The sequence below is a fragment of the Pleurodeles waltl genome, chromosome 1_1 (genome assembly GCF_031143425.1).
Source record: "Pleurodeles waltl isolate 20211129_DDA chromosome 1_1, aPleWal1.hap1.20221129, whole genome shotgun sequence".
NCBI lineage: Eukaryota > Metazoa > Chordata > Amphibia > Caudata > Salamandridae > Pleurodeles > Pleurodeles waltl.
In genome coordinates, this window is record NC_090436.1 from 710,955,554 (window position 1) to 710,976,065 (window position 20,512).

Below are 20,512 nucleotides of genomic sequence, written 5' to 3' on the forward strand. Positions count from 1 at the left end.
CATTTGTCTGGGCATCATATAGAAATGTATGTGTGTGTTTGTGTGTGTAAGTGTGCATGTGTCTTTGGGAGTGTACCTAAATTCGTGTGTAGATCTTTGAGTTTGTGGGTGGTTGTGTATATGTCTGTGTATTTGCCTGAGTGTATCTCTGTGCATGTATTTGTGAAATGGCTGCACAGTTGCGTAATTGTGTATCAATGTAGTATGTCAGTGTCTTTGTGCATATCTGTGTGTATCAATGTGTAGGTGTGTCTCTTTTGGCGTGTCTGAGTACGTGTTTATATGTATTTGTGTTTGAGTGTCTGTGTTGGTGTGTATGAGTTTGTAATATCAGTGTTAGCTAGATTCTTTACTTGTGTGTGTGTGAGTGAGAGAGAGAATCTGTATTTGTTTGATTTTGTGTGTATGTCTTAGTCCTTTCCAGACCAGTTTGCCTGGCCGACTCCTCCTATACAACACCAGTACATCAATACATTTTTAAAATTTATATCAGCACTAGAAATGCTGCAAAACTGGGTTGAAATGTTACCCAAGGTGGGCTTTAAGCAGCAGATAATAGTTTCCAAGCATGCTTTCCCTGTTCCTTTCTCCCTCATTACAGCCTTACCTACTCAGGCGCCTTTCCATTACTGGCACACACTTATATTTTTAGCATTTGATTAATAAAAGGACATTTGTGGACGCTGCTTCCGCGCCTCACAAGTCGAATAAAAACGGCTTGTCAGACTTCTGAAGCCGGCTCCTTTCCTTGCCCTGATGATTTTCCCCAATTCATTTTTGATTTTTTAGAACAACATTAATTTTCTTGAATTTTTTTTTTTTTTTTTTTTTTTTTTTTTTAGGTGGTGCTTTCTAAGACTGGCTTTTGGTGTACTTGTATTGCTTCCGTTTTCAATGGCAGGATACAATCCGGTTTTCCCGCTGAGTGAATTATTGCTGAAATAACAAGAAAACGGCCCGCGGACTCCAGGCCAGAGATATTTCTGTTTTTGTTTGGCGTGAAGGCGCCTTTAGTGCCAGGATGCAAGCACCTGGTGCTGCTGCCACATTTGTGGGCACAGGGAACCAGAACCCATATCCTCCTGCAGTCATTAAAAGCGCACTGCAGCTGCCCCACTCCCCACGCCTTTCAATGTGAGCCTCCAGGAGGAGTTTGCTTGCTATTCCCGGCTCCATTTCCGTGGGATCATCTCCACTATTTAGGGCGCATCTGGCTTGGCACTGCTGGAAAGGTAAAGCCGCAGGCTGAGCCTGGGAGGGAACTGGGCTGGTGTTCTAGGAGCAGGGATGTTGGACCTGGCTTTTTGACAGGGACATCCCCCAAACTTTTTGCCTCCTTCCTCCTATTTTTTTCTGACCTGTTGTTGTTGGCTTTTGACCTCTGGGCACTTTACCACTGCTAACCAGTGCTAAAGTGCATATGCTCTCTGTGTAAATTGTACTACTGATTGGTTTATCCATGATTGACTATTTAATTTACTTGTAAGTCCCTGGTAGAGTGCACTACATGTGCCTAGGGCAGGTAGATCAAATGCTACTAGTGGGCCTGCAGCACTGGTTGTGCCACCCACCTCAGTAGCCCCTTAACCTTGTCTCAGGCCTGCCATTGCAAGGCCTGTGTGTGCAGTTTCACTGCCACTTCGACTTGGCATTTAAAGGTACTTGCCAAGCCTAGAACTCCCCTTTTTCTATACATAAGTCACCCCTAATGTGTGCCCTAGGTAACCCCTAGAGCAGGGTGCTGTGTGGGTAAAAGGCAGGACATGTACTTGTGTGGTTATATGTCCTGGTAGTGTAAAACTCCTAAATTCGTTTTTACACTACTGTGGAGCAGGAAGGTCATATTTAGTATGGCCAGAATGGTAATATAAAATCCTGCTAACTGGTGAAGTCGGATTTAATATTACTATTCTAGAAATGCCACTTTTAGAAAGTGAGCATTTCTTTGCACTAAAATCTTGTTGTGCCCTTCAATCCACTTCTGGCTAGGTTTAGTTGTCAGCTCCTTGTGCATTCACTCAGACACACCCCAAACACAGGGTACTCAGCCTCACTTGCATACATCTGCATTTTGAATGAGTCTTCCTGGGCTGGGAGGGTGGAGGGCCTGCCCTCACACAAAGGACTGCCACACCCCCTACTGGGACCCTGGCAGACAGGATTGAGCTGAAAGGGGGCTTGGTGCATTTCTTAGAGACTCTTTGAAGTCAAACCCACTTCAAAGGCACAACTTAGTATAAAACAGGGCCTCTGCCCTACCTCATCAGACACTTGCTGGAGAAGAAACCTGAACCAGAAACTACATCCTGCCAAGAAGAACTACCTGGCTGCTCAAAGGACTCACCTGTCTGCTTTCTACAAAGGACTGCTGCCTTGCTGTTGCCCTGCTGCCTTGCTGAACTCTTGTCTGGCTGTGAAAGTGCTCTCCAAGGGCTTGGATAGAGCTTGCCTCCTGTTCCTTGAAGTCTCAGGACCAAAAAGACTTCGCTCTTCCTCTTGGATGCTCCGTGCGCCGAACCTTTCGACGCACAGCTTGTTCCGCGGCAAGAAAAACGCCGCACACCGACGCTGATCAACGCGACGCCTTCGGGACCACCAAAACTTTGACGCACGGCCTCGCAAGGACAACGCCGCCCGACTCCGCAGGAGAAATCGACGCGACGCCTGCTGTGAGATCAAAACTTTGACGCACGGCCTCGCAAGGACAACGCCGCCCGACTCCGCAGGAGAAATTGACGCGACGCCTGCCGTGAGATCGAAACTTCGACGCGCAGCCCCGCAGAACGACGCGCAGCCGGAAAACAAGCAGGAAAATCCACGCACAGACCCGGGACATCTGGTAATCCCCGCGACCCACAGAAAGACTGTCCGCGCGCCGGAAAACGACGCCCGACTTCCCCGCGGGGAAAATAACGACGCAAGTCCGTGTGTGCTGTGGAGAAATCGACGCACACACCCTTTTTCCACGCACCTCTTCCTTTGTGGCCCTCTGAGGAGATTTTCAACCAGAAACCAGGTACTTTGTGTTTGAAAGAGACTCTGTTTACTTTCTAAAGACTTAAGACACTTTATATCACTTTTCAGTGATATCTTTACAAATTCATATTGCAACTTTGATCGTTTTGACCTGAAGATACCCAGATAAATATTATATATTTTTCTAAACACTGTGTGGTGTATTTTTGTGGTGTTATGCTATGGTGTTGTATGATTTATTGCACAAATGCTTTACACATTGCCTTCTAAGTTAAGCCTGACTGCTCGTGCCAAGCTACCGGAGGGTGAGCACAGGCTGATTTTGGATTGTGTGTGACTTACCCTGACTAGAGTGAGGGTTCTTGCTTGGACAGAGGGCAACCTGATGCCAACCAAAAACCCCATTTCTAACAAGGGAGAACTCTGCAAAAACGAAAACCAGGCTTCACCTTTAAATTTCTTTATGAACACACCTAAACTTGATTAAAAGCAAGTATGTTTGCCGGTGTCTGCTTTTTATGACGTTCTGTTGTGTTGAGAGGGAATAGAATTTGCAGTCACGCCCTAAGCCACTACTAAAAACAAGAGGAAGAGAGTGAGAGCGAGCTGGCCCTGGAAAAGCCCCCCCCTCCCCACTGCTGTTGGTTTGTTTACAGAGGGAGCTGGTGGGGAGGAGGGGCTGATTATACACCCACAGTGTAAGACATACAGGCCAATACTGAAAGAAAAAGTCCCCATCCGAAGAGATAAACAGGACATAGTGTAATTATACAGTAACTTGTGGTGCTCCTAAAGAGAAAAAGGCAGGACAAAGAGGCCGAACTGACCACTAGCAAGCAAGGATTTTTGAATGACAGTGGAACCAACAAATGAAATCACTGGAACCCACAGTAAAAGTGTACTTGAAGTATACAACACGTCGAACGCTACCCTCGACCTAACAAGCTTTTACAATGGAATGTGTCTCTTGTTTGCTGGAGTTACAGCTATTAGCGTTGTAAATTCCTGACTGGACTTTACTTGCCACATAAACTGAAAATGAAAAGTAAAACTGTTGACATAAGCGAGCCGATTCAAAGCTCCATGGCTGCCATGAGCGCAACGGAGAGACACAAAAGGAAAAAAGTTCGCTCACAGTCAAACATATTGGCAGATGTGCAATTATCCATGTCACAGGGTTGGTGTCCAAGGCGTTAACAAAACCGCAGCAAGGAGGGACAAACGTAAAGCATTTACCAATGATGGCAAAGGATTTTTGAAAGGCAAGCCCATGAACGAGCAATAGTGATGGGTGCGCAGTGGGCGTGGTTAAAAGCCCACAGATAGGTTACAACAGGTGAAAGCGCTTGCGCTCGACCTAAGAGTCTGCTACAATCTCGACCGTGCATAAACAGTCTTCATACAACAAGCTCGAACCTCAACTAGCCAGTAACATGCTGTGAGTGGAGTTAGAATAGCATGTTTATGCAGTCTTAACATGTATTCGAAGTGCGTTTAACTGAAATTAGGAATTAAAGAGATGACAGCACTTTCTGTATTTTTGTAAGGATGAGATTTTGGCTAGCTGTTTAGAATTTGTTTTTGGAAAACATGTTTTTGCTGTCAGTTTTTACTTGGAACCTCAAAACCATCCTGATTCAAATCCTACGTAAAAAGATAGGTAAATGGAACACAATTGCATGCAAATTACCCTTACTAATTTCTCTATGCCTCCGCATCAAGCATTTGCTCTCCATTTATCCACTCCCTGCATGAATCTTTGATAGTTGTGAAAGCACATACTACTAACCTGCGGACTCTGTCACAGCAAGTGTAACATTGTTTCATGGATTGATTTTACTTCAGTTCTGCATCGGATTATAGTCTGCCAACTAGTGACAATCTACTCTCAAACTTCTGCCCATCCTTGTTAAGCCATGTTGCTTCAGCTGCTGCAGCATAATATCAGAGCATTCGTTTTCTGGTTTATTTTCTCCAATTTCCCAAATTTTTGTATTTTTTTCCTACAAACCAAAAAGGGCATATCTGCACCCATTTGTGGCATTTGTGTATATTTGTTTGTTCTTGTTGGCTATATCATCTACTTTTACACATAGACATCTGGCAATTGCATTTGGATAGTTCAAGTCTATTCTAGGTCTAGCTTAAAGTGGTTTTTATTTTTTTTTCTTCTTAATTTTGGGTGCTCTAAATAGAAGGGGAAATCAGTCTCTAAATATCCTTCTGGAGACATTTAGCATTTACTACGCCGTTTTGAACATTTTTTTCTACTGTTTATTTATGCTGTTTATTTTGCTTTATTTGATATTATCTGGATTTAAAATTCAGTTACTTTTGAGAGGTTCTTGATCTTAAATGTTAATCATCCTCAGTTTTTTATATGCTGTAGTTCCTCAAGAAAGCATGAGTTTGAATGTTTTTTATTTTACTGTATTATAAACCGTGAATTGTCATCAAGAAATAACTTTGATCACTACAATAGACCTCAGTTTTTTATGTTCCAAACAGTACAGTACGGATTGTAGCTAAGCTGCTTGCGTCCAATTGGATAAGATCATTTCAACATTCTTCAGTAGCTACTCCGGGAAAATGTATGCAAAGCTTGTTTTTGGAATATTCAATCTGAGGTAGGTCTGTTCTTAGATTACAGACCAGTTCATTTCAGTTTTTGGATCCATCACAACCAGAGGTCACCCTCTGTGTTTGTGATGATTGAAGGGTCGAAGGGAGATCCAGTGTGAGGATGCAGACTGTAAACTCCTATAAGAGATGTAGTGTGGGACTAACTTTTGCAAGAATATTGATCCTTCTTTCCAGGAAGTCCTATAGCTGGTGCATAGTGCAACCCATGCATCTACTGTGAGTCTGTTCTCAGGGATGCATTAGATTAATCTAAATTTAGAGAGGTGGCCATGCTAAGTGGCTTGGTTTTGTGGCACATGCACAGTCTGACTGATTCTTTGGCAGGATTATCTATTTAAACTTGAGAAATGTGGAATCTTTCAGTGATGTCATATCTGAGGGGCGGGGTGGTAGGGAGATTAGGCTCCTTTCCTTTGGATCTTTCATGGTCTGTTTTTCTGTTGAGACAAGGTTTGTAGAAGAGTAACAGCGTGGTTAACCCTTTCGAACCTCCTCCCAATCGTCCCCCAGCCTTTAGCCAGAATCAAATACCCAGGCTGATCCCCTCAGCATATGAGAAGGCGAGTTTGGCCTGACCTCATCAAATTCCAAGCCCACACAACGCACCACAGTGATTCTCCCGTCAGGCGTCTCATCCAGAGCACATCATAATGTTGAGTGGACATAGGTTGGCATTTATTGGTTTCAACCACTACATGTGGCTGTTGGGGAGGAACTGTTTAGGCACAAACTGAAGTTGGGCATAGTAGAATTCCTGTTCAGTCAGGTGTGCACATCCCTCCCTGATCATATGGCAGAGCTGGAAACTCCCACTTTATCCTTGTCTGTTTCCCTGCCCAGGCCAGTCTGATGTTGAGGGATCTACTGTGATCAAACAAGGCCTTCATTAGTTGAATGTGGATATTGATCAAGAGATAAAGGAGTTTGGGCAGAACTACCATGTTAGCAATAGCATTCCTACTGGCCATAGACAATGGCAGTTTGATTCACTTGTTCTTCCAGTAGTGAAATTGGTCTACCATAGTTTTCCTGTCATACAGTATCAGTAGCTTTACTAATCAAGGACTTCAAGTATTTGAGAGCAGAGTCAGCATATCTAGACGGCAATTCCAATTCAAATTGCAGTGTGATGCAGGACAGTGGGAATACTGCAGATGTGGAGCAATTAATGGTGACTCCTATAAGTCTAGCACATTTAAAGCACACCAGCATAATTGGCTGACTATTGGTCTGTGAGTCTCTAACAGTCACACCTGTGTAATTATTGACCAAAAACCTCCTTCTTGTGTAGGTTAAGCCACACTCCGCATGGTGCTGCCACAATTGAGCTGCCAAAGGTAATAAAAAATAACATAGGTAGCAATGGGCACCCCTGACTGCTGCCTCAGCCAATCAGGAAGTGTAGTTACTGTGCTGTTAACATTGATACATGCAGTGGGCTGGTTATATAGAAGCTTAAGCCACTGAATGAAGGTGGGTCTTAGTCCGATTCTCTAACAATAAAATTAAGTATGGCAAGTCCAGAGAGTCAAAAGCCCTAGTTGTTTGTAGGAACAAAACTGCAGCTTTAAACTCTGGGGCCGTGGAGTGATGCAAACAGAGTACACAAATGTTGTGCAGTGGAGCACTCCTGAATAATCCCAATTTGATCAGGCCATGCTATAGCTGGGAGAAATGTATTATTCTCTTGGCAATTAATTTGGCCAGAATTTTGTTGTCATTATCATGGAGAGTGGTCTGTAGATATTGCATTGAATAAGTAGCTTTTCTGGTTTTAGAATGGTAACTATTAGTGCTTTTACAGATGGTGTAAGTATACCAGTAGCCCTGGCATCTTCATACATTTCAAGCAGGTTGGGTGCTACTATTTATGCATACTCCTTGTACAGCTGGGCACTGAGACAGCCAAGATCTGGGGGTCTATCTATGGGCATGCCCCAAATTATTTGTACGATTTCCTCCTTATCAAATAAGACCTCCAAGTATTGCCTGTGTGCATCGCCGAACCATAATAATTGGATTAAATCAAAGCACTCCTGGATATCTGTGTTTCATACAGAATGTGGACCTGTGCAGGGAAATACACTAGGCGAGTGATGTTTGTGTGATATCCTTTTTAAAGGAACATGTTTCTCCATCTTCTGAGAATTTCATTTGTGTACAATCTTTTCCATTTTCTACTATTCCTAGCTGAATCTCCCTCGCCATAATACTAGCTGTACCCTCCTTGTTTAAATAGTTGGTTTCTTTAGTAGCCGCGTATTATTGTCTATACATCACTTGAGGTGAAATATTGGATCTCGGAGGTCTGAGGTTACTTCTCAGGCCTACGGTGTACCCCTCAGGTAGACTGCCTGTTTAGTGCAAAGTACTCTAGAAGATCGGTTTTAATTTTAGTTCTGAATAAAAGGTCTCATAGAGCATCGGGTGCAAATGCGAGGTGAACATACCCTCGTCAGCCACAGTTGGAGAAAGTGTCAACAATTTAGGGTTTTGATCAGCTGGTGTCCTATGTAGTTGCTCATCCCATGTAGTACAGGTCCCGACGTTTCTGATCATCAGCCAAATAATCTATTTGACACCTGGTGTTGCAGGGCATGGTTATACCAGTGCCCTCTCTAATATCAGGATGTCTGGCACGCCAAATATCAACTAACTCAGTCTGCAGTGCACGTCTGCACAGTGTCTGAGTCCTTGACCGCATTTAAGTCCCTCCCATATAAATGTTCAGCTGTTGAGCCTGAGAGGTTTGACAGATGTCTAGGAAGAGGTTGGTGTAGTCTGTAGCGGGGCCATGTACACACGCAATTATTATTATTATTATTATTTTTTCTCCAGTTAATTCACTGCATTCCCTTACTGGCCACCAGAGCTACCATCCTTACATGTGCAGAGTATGGCACAACGTGTGGCTTTCCGAACCAACCAACCTGTAATCTAGCCTTAGTATGCTCTGTGAGGTGGAGCTCTTGAAGTCAGATATCGAAGCTAGTCTTTTAAGATATGCATAGGAAGCACAAAAACAGGGAACAAGGCTCCGTATTCTGGCTTTAATATGAAATTACTTATTTATGTTTTCTCCTTTTGGAATAGATGTGTATCGGCAAGGCGAAGGCTGGGCTCTGCCTATTCCCTTATGGAGATTGCTAACAATCACCAACAATACTTATTCTACAATCTTGCTTTGTCTGCCTGGGTTTTGAGATGTATTACACCACAATTCCGGATAGACCTTTTGAAGCGTCTACCCTTTTTCAGCGTTTTCTAAATTGATGTTTCTTTCGCTGTTGGAGCAAAATTCAACAATACGTGAGTGCATTAACACATCAGTTCCATGAAAATATACAGTGCTCCTAAACCATGTCGGATTGATGCCCTCTTTCTGCTCTGTAACTAGGGTTTTGTAGTAGGATGGCCAGAAATGCGAATCCTGTGTTTTTAAATGTTATTAAAGATTTTGACTTGGTCGCTGATTCCAGTTGAGCTTATTCCATTTCAAGTGTTTCGGGAGCGTTTGTTCATCCCAGTGTTAGAGAACAGCTGGTAGTATACGTTTATAATCTTAAATCCTAGCCTTTATTATTTAACTAAATTCTAATCGTGCAACAAAGGGGTATTTCTAAATGCTAAAGTAAAACACGCAGTTCTAATTGTCCTTATTACTTTATTAAGGACATGTTATGGAGTGTAAAGGGATTTGGAATGATAGCTATTACTCGATGGGTAGATTCCATTTCATAATGTTTAAAGAACCTAGCATATTAATAGTTCACACTTTCAGAGAATTTGAATACTGTGAAATACTATTTGGTTGTTCATTCATCACTGTGACTAAAGGTTCATGAAACTCAAATTAACAGATTACCAAAACGCTGAATTTCAAATCTCAAATAACAGTATCTTCTGATGAACGCAGTCCTCCCACCCAGCAATATCCGGCATGCTTAACGTTTCGGCAGTTACGCTACAGTAGTTTCCAGTCCCTCAATCCAAGTATAATTGGAGTGGTTGCACAAGTGTTTAACATTGATGTAACGTTTTCACAACTACCTCAGTTCTTAGTTTGAATCACACGCCAAAACGTTATCCAGGATGAACTTTTATCATTTCAAACTGCACAGTTTAAATTCCGTTTTTAGGAATTCAACTTTTTCTTTAACCTTCTCGGTCAGCCATCTTTCCTGCCCTGGCAAATGTCATTTGGTTAAGGATAACTGAGATATGACGGCACACTTTGTGTTGATGGCTTTGCATAGTTAACAGGTTACTGCCTTTGTCCTTCACACAATGGTTTTCTTAACACTTTACTCATTGGGCACCTGCAACAACATAACCAACTGTGCACACTGTGCATTAAGTGTGCTTGACATAGGAAAAAAGATGCTGTCCAACATTTACTGCAGTTATCATAATAATTACGCAAGCTATGAAGTTGGTGCACATTTCTAACCGCAGATACCTCACCTTGTAAAAATTCCTCAAGCGTCAAATTGGAACCCGGAAACTTTGACCAGTACGTGGTGGTGTACAGGTCCACGCTAACATTTTACTTAAAGTAACAACTGCATATTAGTGCCACCAAAGCATGCTCAGTTTATTTCTTTCTTACTGCAATTTCAGACATTGATTCAGAGCTACTTCTTGGTCTTAAGACCCTTTTGCAAAACGTTTCCAGTGTGCAAAGGAAAGTGTCACCTCCTGAGAAGAGTTCAAGCTGTGGAGGGGCAGTTGCAAATAGATGTCTGTAACAGACCCTCACAAAGTAGCTCTATGGTGCCTGGGGTCAGTGTATCATTCCAAGGCCTGTGACTGTGCCCAAAAGAATCCAAAGATTATGGGACCGGGAGGTGAAGCTGTTTATCGTCAAACCTCAGATTACACTCCATGACCAGTCGAAACAAAAGTCCTGTTACCATCCCTCGGCACAGTATGAGTCCCTCAAACCCGATTCAGGTTCAGCACTGGTGCCAACTTGGTTTCCTCACATACTCGATGCCGGTTCTTCTTTGCACTGCTTGTAGCAGATTGTGCTTTGCTGCTTCAAGCAGACTCAACCCCGATCAGGACCATGCCCTGCTCCTATCGGATCGCTGCCTGCCAGCAACTCTTCAGACAGATACCTTGCCTTGTGCATGAGGGCACAGACTTAGCACAGACTTTTATGCACTGATTCAGGCAATGACCTTTTTGATAAAGGGCTTGATTTTGTCCTTGGTATGATGAGCAAACTGCTAAGAACTAAAAGTTTCCAACCACCTGGATACTTCTCCAGATACTGGCCTTGTTTCTCCTCCCTGACCTGCCACTGAAGAAAGTGTCCTTTGGTGCCATTGTGCGGAGGACAGCAGAAGTACTAGACCTAAACTACTATAGAAGTGAAGATTAATGTTCTGACCGAGGTGCTTTAGCTTGGTAAGGTGCCTACAGAACCTCTTTTGCCATTTAATGAGACCCACGAGGGTACGGTCTTGGGCTTTAGGGTGAAACCATGTTCATGACACGACGACCAGTGTTTTTTTTTTTATTTAGTTTTTTTTTATTATAAACAAATTTAAGTGCCAGGGCCCTTTTAGGGAGGCCGTTGTAGCCTGCGTCACCCATTGCCCCTGTTAGTTCTGCTACTGACAATATCAACGCAACTACTAACCATCACATTCCTACAAGTGTGACAATTCCGACTATTCAAGGCTACCCAAAGCTACGATATTGGTGTGAGCGGCAGGTATTCATTTTTTTTTTCTTCTTAATGTACATTGATTTATTAAACACTTTTGTGACCATCTCAAAATTAGGCGGACAGCACCATGTGATGGACTGCCACTAGAGCCGGTGCAGACAATTATGTGCCGGTGCCAAGCACTGGAAACCGCCAGCTCAAATTAAACACTGACAACCCCAAGTTAATAGGCCGGTCACTCGTCTCCACTGTGGAGGACCAGGCAACATTGATTTTCTCACATAACTTCCCATGCAGAGAGCTTGGTGGAGCAGGCATCCACCAGTAAGGTAAACATCAATGCCTTCCCCCAGCACCCCACCTGGTTATGAGTCTAAGAAAATGGAGATATATGGCAAGCCCATTGTTAGACCTGGCATTCTTAGGGTGTCTTACACCAGACTTTTTGCTTTTTTACCTCCTGTTTGTTTTTGTTGTTAGCCTTAGGACTCTGAGCACTTTACCACTGCTAACCAGTACTAAAGTGCATGTGCTTCCCCTCTAACCATGGTAACAACGGTATATCCAGAATTGGCATATTTAATTTGCCCGTAAGCCCCTTGTAAATTGTATACCATATACTCAGGACCTGTAAATGAAATGCTACTGTTGGGCATGCAGCACCCATTTAATTAGCTTGTGAACATGTCTCTGGCCTGCCACTGTAGAGCCTATGTGTGCAGTCTTGCTGCCATCCCGACTTGGCATCTAAAACATCTTGCCAAGCCCAGAACTCCCCTTTTGTTATGTCACCCCTGAGGTAAGCCCTAGGTAGCCCATAGGACAGGGTGCCCTGTAAGTAAAAGGCAGGACATGTACCTTTTTAATTTTTTCATGTCCTAGTAATGAAAAAACTTCCAAAGTGTCATTTCATTACTGTGTGGCCTGCCCCTCTCACAGGCCAGCATTGGGAATTCCTTATATCTTTAAGCTATAATTACTGATCTGAGAGAAGCCGCTGCATCATGTTTAGTACCATTGGAATGGTAATAAATCCTCTTTACTGGTAAAATCAGATTTATTATTACTATTTTAGAAATACCACTTCTAGAAAGTGCACATTTCTATGCACTCTCTGCCGTCTATGCATACAGCCTATCTCCAATACACATCTGGCTGGGGTTAGGTGACAGTTAGACTTGTGCATTCCCTTCAGATACCCACAACACAGGATACTCCGCTACATCTGCATACTGATGGCCTTCCTGGGAAGGAAATTGGAAAGGGCTCATACTTGCATCTAAAGGGTAGTGATCAGAGCCCACACAAAGGGGCTCATTATTCATACCCCCCGCCCTCCCCCAACCCCACTGATTGTCTGGATCCGAGGCTGAGCTGAATGCAGGGCCTGTGCACTTCACAGAAATCCTTTGTAGTCCTCCCCAACATCAAAGGCACTTTCTAGTATAAGGACTGGGCCTCTTGACCCAGTTGGACAATACATTACTGGAGTAAGAAGAAACTCTGCTGGCGTAAAGGCTGCTGCGCCAGGAGGATTGCCACTCTGCTGTGACTGACTGTTCCCAGGACCTACTGTGCTGCCTTGCCTGCTGACCTCTGCCCTGCAAACGGAAACCTAAAGTCCCTTCCAGAGTGTCTCCAAAGACTTGCTTGTTTACCCCTGTGCACCATCTACTTCGGATAGGAACAACATTGTAAGCAGCTTGCTGATTTGCCCCCTGTTCACTCGGAGGTCTTACGGCATTCACACCCCAGGGCCAGTGTACAAAACAAGCGCTCTGTGCTATGGGGGCACATCTGTTTGCCAGTTGTTGCGAGCAAGGAGGAAGCGCAGTGCTTCAGTTCCCAACATCAACCACTCTACAATCCCTACGCTCGGTCTAAGATTGGAAACTGCACTTTGCTTCACGAGCTGCTCTGCTTGAGAGGAATGTTGTAGGAAGTTGGCTCTGTATGTGCTATTTCAAAGTAAGGAATAGCATGCACAGAGTCCAAGGGTTCCCCTTAGAGGTAAAATAGTGGTAAAAATAGATAATACTAATGCTCTATTTTGTGGTAGTGTGGTCGAGCAGTAGGCTTATCCAAGGAGTAGTGTTAAGCATTTGTTGTACATACACATAGACAATAAATGAGGTACACACACTCAGAGACAAATCCAGCCACTAGGTTTTTGTATAGAAAAATATCTTTTCTTAGTTTATTTTAAGAACCACAGGTTCAAATTCTACATGTAATATCTCATTCGAAAGGTATTGCAGGTAAGTACTTTAGGAACTTTAAATCATAAAAATTGCATGTATACTTTACAAGTTATTGACAAATAGCTGTTTTAAAAGTGGACACTTAGTACAATTTTCACAGTTCCTAGGGGAGGTAAGTATTTGTTAGGTTAACCAGGTAAGTAAGACACTTACAGGGTTCAGTTCTTGGTCCAAGGTAGCCCACCGTTGGGGGTTCAGAGCAACCCCAAAGTCACCACACCAGCAGCTCAGGGCCGGTCAGGTGCAGAGTTCAAAGTGGTGCCCAAAACACATAGGCTAGAATGGAGAGAAGGGGGTGCCCCGGTTCCGGTCTGCTTGCAGGTAAGTACCCGCGTCTTCGGAGGGCAGACCAGGGGGGTTTTGTAGGGCACCGGGGGGGACACAAGCCCACACAGAAATTTCACCCTCAGTAGCGCGGGGGCGGCCGGGTGCAGTGTAGGAACAGGCGTCGGGTTCGCAATGTTAGTCTATGAGAGATCTCGGGATCTCTTCAGCGCTGCAGGCAGGCAAGGGGGGGGGTTCCTCGGGGAAACCTCCACTTGGGTAAGGGAGAGGGACTCCTGGGGGTCACTTCTCCAGTGAAAGTCCGGTCCTTCAGGTCCTGGGGGCTGCGGGTGCAGGGTCTCTCCCAGGCGTCGGGACTTTAGGTTCAAAGAGTCGCGGTCAGGGGAAGCCTCGGGATTCCCTCTGCAGGCGGCGCTGTGGGGGCTCAGGGGGGACAGGTTTTGGTACTCACAGTATCAGAGTAGTCCTGGGGTCCCTCCTGAGGTGTTGGATCGCCACCAGCCGAGTCGGGGTCGCCGGGTGCAGTGTTGCAAGTCTCACGCTTCTTGCGGGGAGCTTGCAGGGTTCTTTAAAGCTGCTGGAAACAAAGTTGCAGCTTTTCTTGGAGCAGGTCCGCTGTCCTCGGGAGTTTCTTGTCTTTTCGAAGCAGGGGCAGTCCTCAGAGGATGTCGAGGTCGCTGGTCCCTTTGGAAGGCGTCGCTGGAGCAGGATCTTTGGAAGGCAGGAGACAGGCCGGTGAGTTTCTGGAGCCAAGGCAGTTGTCGTCTTCTGGTCTTCCTCTGCAGGGGTTTTCAGCTAGGCAGTCCTTCTTCTTGTAGTTGCAGGAATCTAATTTTCTAGGGTTCAGGGTAGCCCTTAAATACTAAATTTAAGGGCGTGTTTAGGTCTGGGGGGTTAGTAGCCAATGGCTACTAGCCCTGAGGGTGGGTACACCCTCTTTGTGCTTCCTCCCAAGGGGAGGGGGTCACAATCCTAACCCTATTGGGGGAATCCTCCATCTGCAAGATGGAGGATCTCTAAAAGTTAGAGTCACTTCAGCTCAGGACACCTTAGGGGCTGTCCTGACTGGCCAGTGACTCCTCCTTGTTTTTCTCATTATTTTCTCCGGCCTTGCCGCCAAAAGTGGGGCCTGGCCGGAGGGGGCGGGCAACTCCACTAGCTGGAGTGTCCTGCTGGGTTGGCACAAAGGAGGTGAGCCTTTGAGGCTCACCGCCAGGTGTGACAATTCCTGCCTGGGGGAGGTGTTAGCATCTCCACCCAGTGCAGGCTTTGTTACTGGCCTCAGAGTGACAAAGGCACTCTCCCCATGGGGCCAGCAACATGTCTCGGTTTGTGGCAGGCTGCTAAAACTAGTCAGCCTACACAGACAGTCGGTTAAGTTTCAGGGGGCACCTCTAAGGTGCCCTCTGTGGTGTATTTTACAATAAAATGTACACTGGCATCAGTGTGCATTTATTGTGCTGAGAAGTTTGATACCAAACTTCCCAGTTTTCAGTGTAGCCATTATGGTGCTGTGGAGTTCGTGTTTGACAGACTCTCAGACCATATACTCTTATGGCTACCCTGCACTTACAATGTCTAAGGTTTTGTTTAGACACTGTAGGGGTACCATGCTCATGCACTGGTACCCTCACCTATGGTATAGTGCACCCTGCCTTAGGGCTGTAAGGCCTGCTAGAGGGGTGTCTTACCTATACTGCATAGGCAGTGAGAGGCTGGCATGGCACCCTGAGGGGAGTGCCATGTCGACTTACTCGGTTTGTCCTCACTAGCACACACAAGCTGGCAAGCAGTGTGTCTGTGCTGAGTGAGAGGTCTCCAGGGTGGCATAAGACATGCTGCAGCCCTTAGAGACCTTCCTTGGCATCAGGGCCCTTGGTACTAGAAGTACCAGTTACAAGGGACTTATCTGGATGCCAGGGTCTGCCAATTGTGGATACAAAAGTACAGGTTAGGGAAAGAACACTGGTGCTGGGGCCTGGTTAGCAGGCCTCAGCACACTTTCAATTGTAAACATAGCATCAGCAAAGGCAAAAAGTCAGGGGGCAACCATGCCAAGGAGGCATTTCCTTACAAATGTGATCTATGCCCGGAGCTGCAGTGCAGGTCCCCATGCCTGAGGCTTGCCAATGCCATCTGTGGCTTGCCCCTGGCCCCGCCTTCATCCAAAAAGAACATTGCACTGTGACACAGACTCAGTGTCTTGGCCACCAGCACCGCTCGCGGCTCTTCCCCACCTTCATGTGCGAGCAGTGAAGCAGCGCAACTCACTGATCGGCGACTGCAGTTATCAAAGATGGTACTGTGATCTCGGGGACCATGCGGTCTTTGCTGCTGGTCCTGTTACCTCGCGGGCAGCTGGGAGAGGAGGGGGGGGGATTAACTGGCAGCACTTCAGTGCCATCACGACCTCCTAAGGACACTTGGTGTTCCGATTCAGACTGTCATTGCACTGTTTTTTCAAAGACGAATTACCGTCAAGGCTCTAAAAGGAGCGCAGTTAATTTAAGCACTGCTTTGACAGTTATTCATGTAAAATGTATATCTCTTGATCTACTGATAGTATTTTTGTTGTTTTGGTCTTATTTGATACAGATACATATATCCTAGTTTTCGAACACCAGTGTGGAGTCTCTTTGTGGTGTCTTCATTCGGTTAGTGTAATTTAAGTATTGCACAAATACTTCGCATTTTGCCTCTTAAGTTAAACCTGACTGTTGTGCTCTAAGCTACCAGAGGGTGAGCATAGTCAGTTTATGTTGTGTATGAAACTTACCCTGACTATAGTGGTGGTCCATACTTGGGCAGGGTGCAGACGGCTGCCAACTAGAGACCCCATTTCTAACACACATCTTTTACTCCACAGGCCTTGCTCTAAGATCAGTAAATGCCAGCTGTCTGTCCTATTGACTGCTACTTCCTCCGGGACACATTGTCCAAATATTTATTACCACCATTTCCGATCTACTCTGGGCACTCCTGACCCAAGCTATGCAGGATGGCTGTGATGCAGCTAGATTTGTATTTCGCTCTGGCCTGAACATGACAGACTGCTTAGGTTGGGCGATGGACACAAGTATGAGACTTTGGCACAACACCTGGGAGAAGTCTACAGGCTTCTCCAGGGATGTCCAGGCATCATTAATGGACTTATCACCTTTTTAAACACAAAGTAGGTGCAACCTTGGAACAGTTTACTCCCCATTCCCGTCATGGTTATTGAGGGGGTTTCAGATGTACCAACACCAGACTCCTCTGCCATTCTACCAGGCAATATACCCTTTTCGTGGCAGAGATTGTGGTTCACAGACAGTGCCTAGGGTGTCAGAGACCATGTGCAGCTCAGTCCCCTGCCCCTCCAGCAGCTACAAAACCACATTACTGTGTCCTTTCCAGCACACAGCCATCTTGTTGGATGCAGGATCTTATATCACCTCCTTGGTGGCAAGCCATCACTTTAGACAAGCGGGTCCTCCAAATTGTACATCAGGGCTACCTTCCACCTTGTACATTGGGACTACCTTCCACCCCTTTTAGTATGGCTGATGGAGGGTCACCTGTACATCTTGCACCAGAAAGTGCAGCCTCTTTTGGCTAGAGGAGATATAGAGAGGGTTCTGGTATTGCAAGGAGAAGATGGGTGTTACTTCCCCTACATCCTGGTGTCAAAGGCCGAGGCCTGTTTTAGATCTCTGCCCTAACAATGCCTTCTTGCAGAAGGACAAATTAAAGATGATTATGCTAGCCCAGGCCCTTTCTGCCCTAGACCCTGGATGCTGGATGGTGACATTGGACCTTCAAGAGCAGTTTCACTTCACAGTGCTTCTTATTGGCTTCACAAGTGCCACTTGTGTTCACTGAAGTGAGGAAGGTGGTTGCAGTACTCAATCAGTAGTTTGGTGTACCAGTTTTCACCTACCTAGATGATTGGCTGTTGAATGCGGGCTTGCCCCTGTCAGTCAACTACCTTGACAACAGTGAGCCTCCTCGTTTTAAGGTTCACTATCAATGTGCCAAAGTCACACCTGACTCCCCAGACCCTCCCTTTCATCTGAGCCATTCTGGATACAGTACAATTTCATTTTCATGCCTTTCTTCTGGAGCTGAGAGTCCAAGACACTTAAGCTATGAATCGGATGTTTCAGCCTCTGTCTTGGATTTCAGTGAGGATGCCTCTGAGGCTTACTAAATTACTTGCCTACTGCTGGGAAAATATACCAGGTGGCACATGTGAGCTCTGCTGTGGTACCTGAAATCCCATTTGGGACAGCACCAGGGTAATCTTTTGGGTTGCATCCAGATGTTAGAGAAGCCTGCAGAAACTCTGTAGTAGAACAGTTTAGTCGGTGGCAGTCCCCTCTTCCTACCTGATCCAGATTTGACAGAAGTGACTGATGCATCACTTCTTGTTTGAGTAGGCCACCTGGGAGAGGTTGAGATCATAGGTCTTTAGTCTCTGGCGGAAGCTAGATTCCTCATAAATTTGTTGAAGTTTAGGGCAGTTCGCTTGGTATTGAAGGCCTTCGTGCCAGCCATTGAAGCAAAGCTGGTGTAGATGCTCATGGACAACACCACTGCCACATGGTACTACAACAATCGGAGTGGGTTGGGGTTTTCACTTCCTGTGCAGGAGGCTGTATGCTTCTGGAAGTAGCTGGACTGCCAGGCAATTTCCCTATTAGTGAAGGAGCTGGTGGGATCGCTAAACAGTCATTGATGATAAGCAGACCACAAATGGCAGTTACACCCACAGGTGGTGCAGGGCTACTTACATCAATGGGAATAACCCAACTCGATCTTTAATCACTGTCCACAAGCGTTCCTTTGCCCAGGAAGGACTTCCTTTGGGCACTGTTAAAGGCGATTTGTCAGCTTCTTTGCATTTTGGCAGTTGGTGGATTAGCATTCTTTAAATCGCCTTTTGTGATCGGGTATTTGAAAGGTAAAGGTTTGCACCATTTATTTCCACCAAAATCCTTTGTGATGCTACAGTGGGGCTTGAATTTAATGCTGACTTATGATGTGCACCTGTTTGAGACTTTGACTTTGAAAATGGTCTTTTTCTTCACCATAACATTGACTAGGCATGTGAGCATGCTACATGCCCTTTCTGCAACCCATCTAGTACAGCGTTAATCCCAGTTGGTGCTGAAGTCTGAGCTTCCTTTCTGCCTAAAGCGGTCACCCCATTTCATGTCAGACAGGCTGTCATCCTCCTGACATTTTTTGCTCTGCCTCACCCCACTTAGGAGGAAGAGAAACTCCATTGATAGACTCTACAAGGGCACAAACTTTTTATATAGATCGCACCAAGGAACATCGAATGGCTGACCGGCTGTTTGAGGTATGTAAGGGTAAAAAAGGCCAACACATTGTAAAAATGGACCATCTCCCAATAGATTGTTCTCTGCATAAACATCTGCTAGGCACTAGCTAAGAAGCAACCCCAACAAGACTTACAGGCTTGTTCTATCAGATCTAAGGCTTCTGTCCAGGACAGGCATTCTGAGTGCCAGAATGCTGTTCTGGCACACAGAGTGCCTGTCCTGGATATTTGTCATGTGGCCACATGGGAGTCTGTACATACATACAAGGCACTACAGCTTCGACTGTCTGCTTCGTTGATAGGGGCATTTTACCCACTAGATCCCGAGTCAGGTACAGCTCACTACCTGAGTAAGTACTGCTACAGTATCTAGTTGCAACATGTGGAATTTGCTTTTAGAAGTATTCATCAGAAGAGCAGGTTATTTCCTTTCACAACACTCAGCCTGGTGGCACAACACTTTCTGGTGGATGACCTCTATCTAACCGCATATTCCTCATAACCCTTCTGTGAACTGGACTCCTTTCCTTCCAAAATGTTCCCAATCTATAGAGTTGTACTCTGGGCATGCCAATATGTCGAAGGGCTCAGCTTTTTAGGGCATCATGGACAGCCCTAGAAAACAGTTAAAGACCGTGCACATGGGTGGCACTTAAATGCAGCTCCGCTCATCACTTCCTGATAGGGAAGACGCAGGTGTGGAGTTGCACAATGCCACCTACCGGATCCAGTCTGGCCCTTGCGTAACATTTGCAAGGTGAGAAATCTGACTAAATGTAGGATCCACCATAAAAATCTTTTCCAAAGGTTAGTAACTTTTATTTTTCAGAGTTTGTTTTCATCATTCACAGGAATTGGAGACCCTGGGGCTACTCAGATCTCAGCCTCCAGGGGAATCCAAAATGATAGCATCGTTAATACATAAAAATCTTAGTAGTGAATTGGATCTTGTCAGTTGTTGTCTACCCAACTGCATTAACATTCCCAATGCTTTTAATTTCAGTGGCTACATCAAGATAATCTAAAAGCCTTCGTTTTGTTTGTACAAACACCCAGCATTTCATTAAATTATAACAAACATTTGTTTCTTCTCCACATGGAAGGCCCCAGTGCCTTGTTTTGATTGGTGCTCCAAATTCACGGCCAGCATTACTTCACTTGGTCCATGCCTTTACGAAAAACGTTGGGTTGATGGTCTGTGGACATGTTCATATGGTAAGTTTATGTTCTTGGCAAAGTTTTTACTTTCTTATTAGAGCATTCATAGTTCTTACTGGAGCATTCATATTTGACATTTCCCAGCACCAGCAGAATATATCTGAGCTCAAAGAACTTGCTGCAGTA

At 45.1% G+C, this 20,512-nt stretch overlaps 1 protein-coding gene across 1 annotated transcript in view; it reads left to right on the plus strand.

Annotated features, from left to right (window-relative positions):
• Window positions 1-20,512, plus strand: part of SLC12A2 (solute carrier family 12 member 2) — a 409,553-nt gene that overhangs the window by 238,300 nt on the left and 150,741 nt on the right. Inside the window, exon 16 of the mRNA XM_069227287.1 lies at window positions 20,272-20,383. Within this exon, the coding sequence (XP_069083388.1) occupies window positions 20,272-20,383 (112 nt within the window). The remainder of the gene's footprint in view (window positions 1-20,271; window positions 20,384-20,512) is intronic.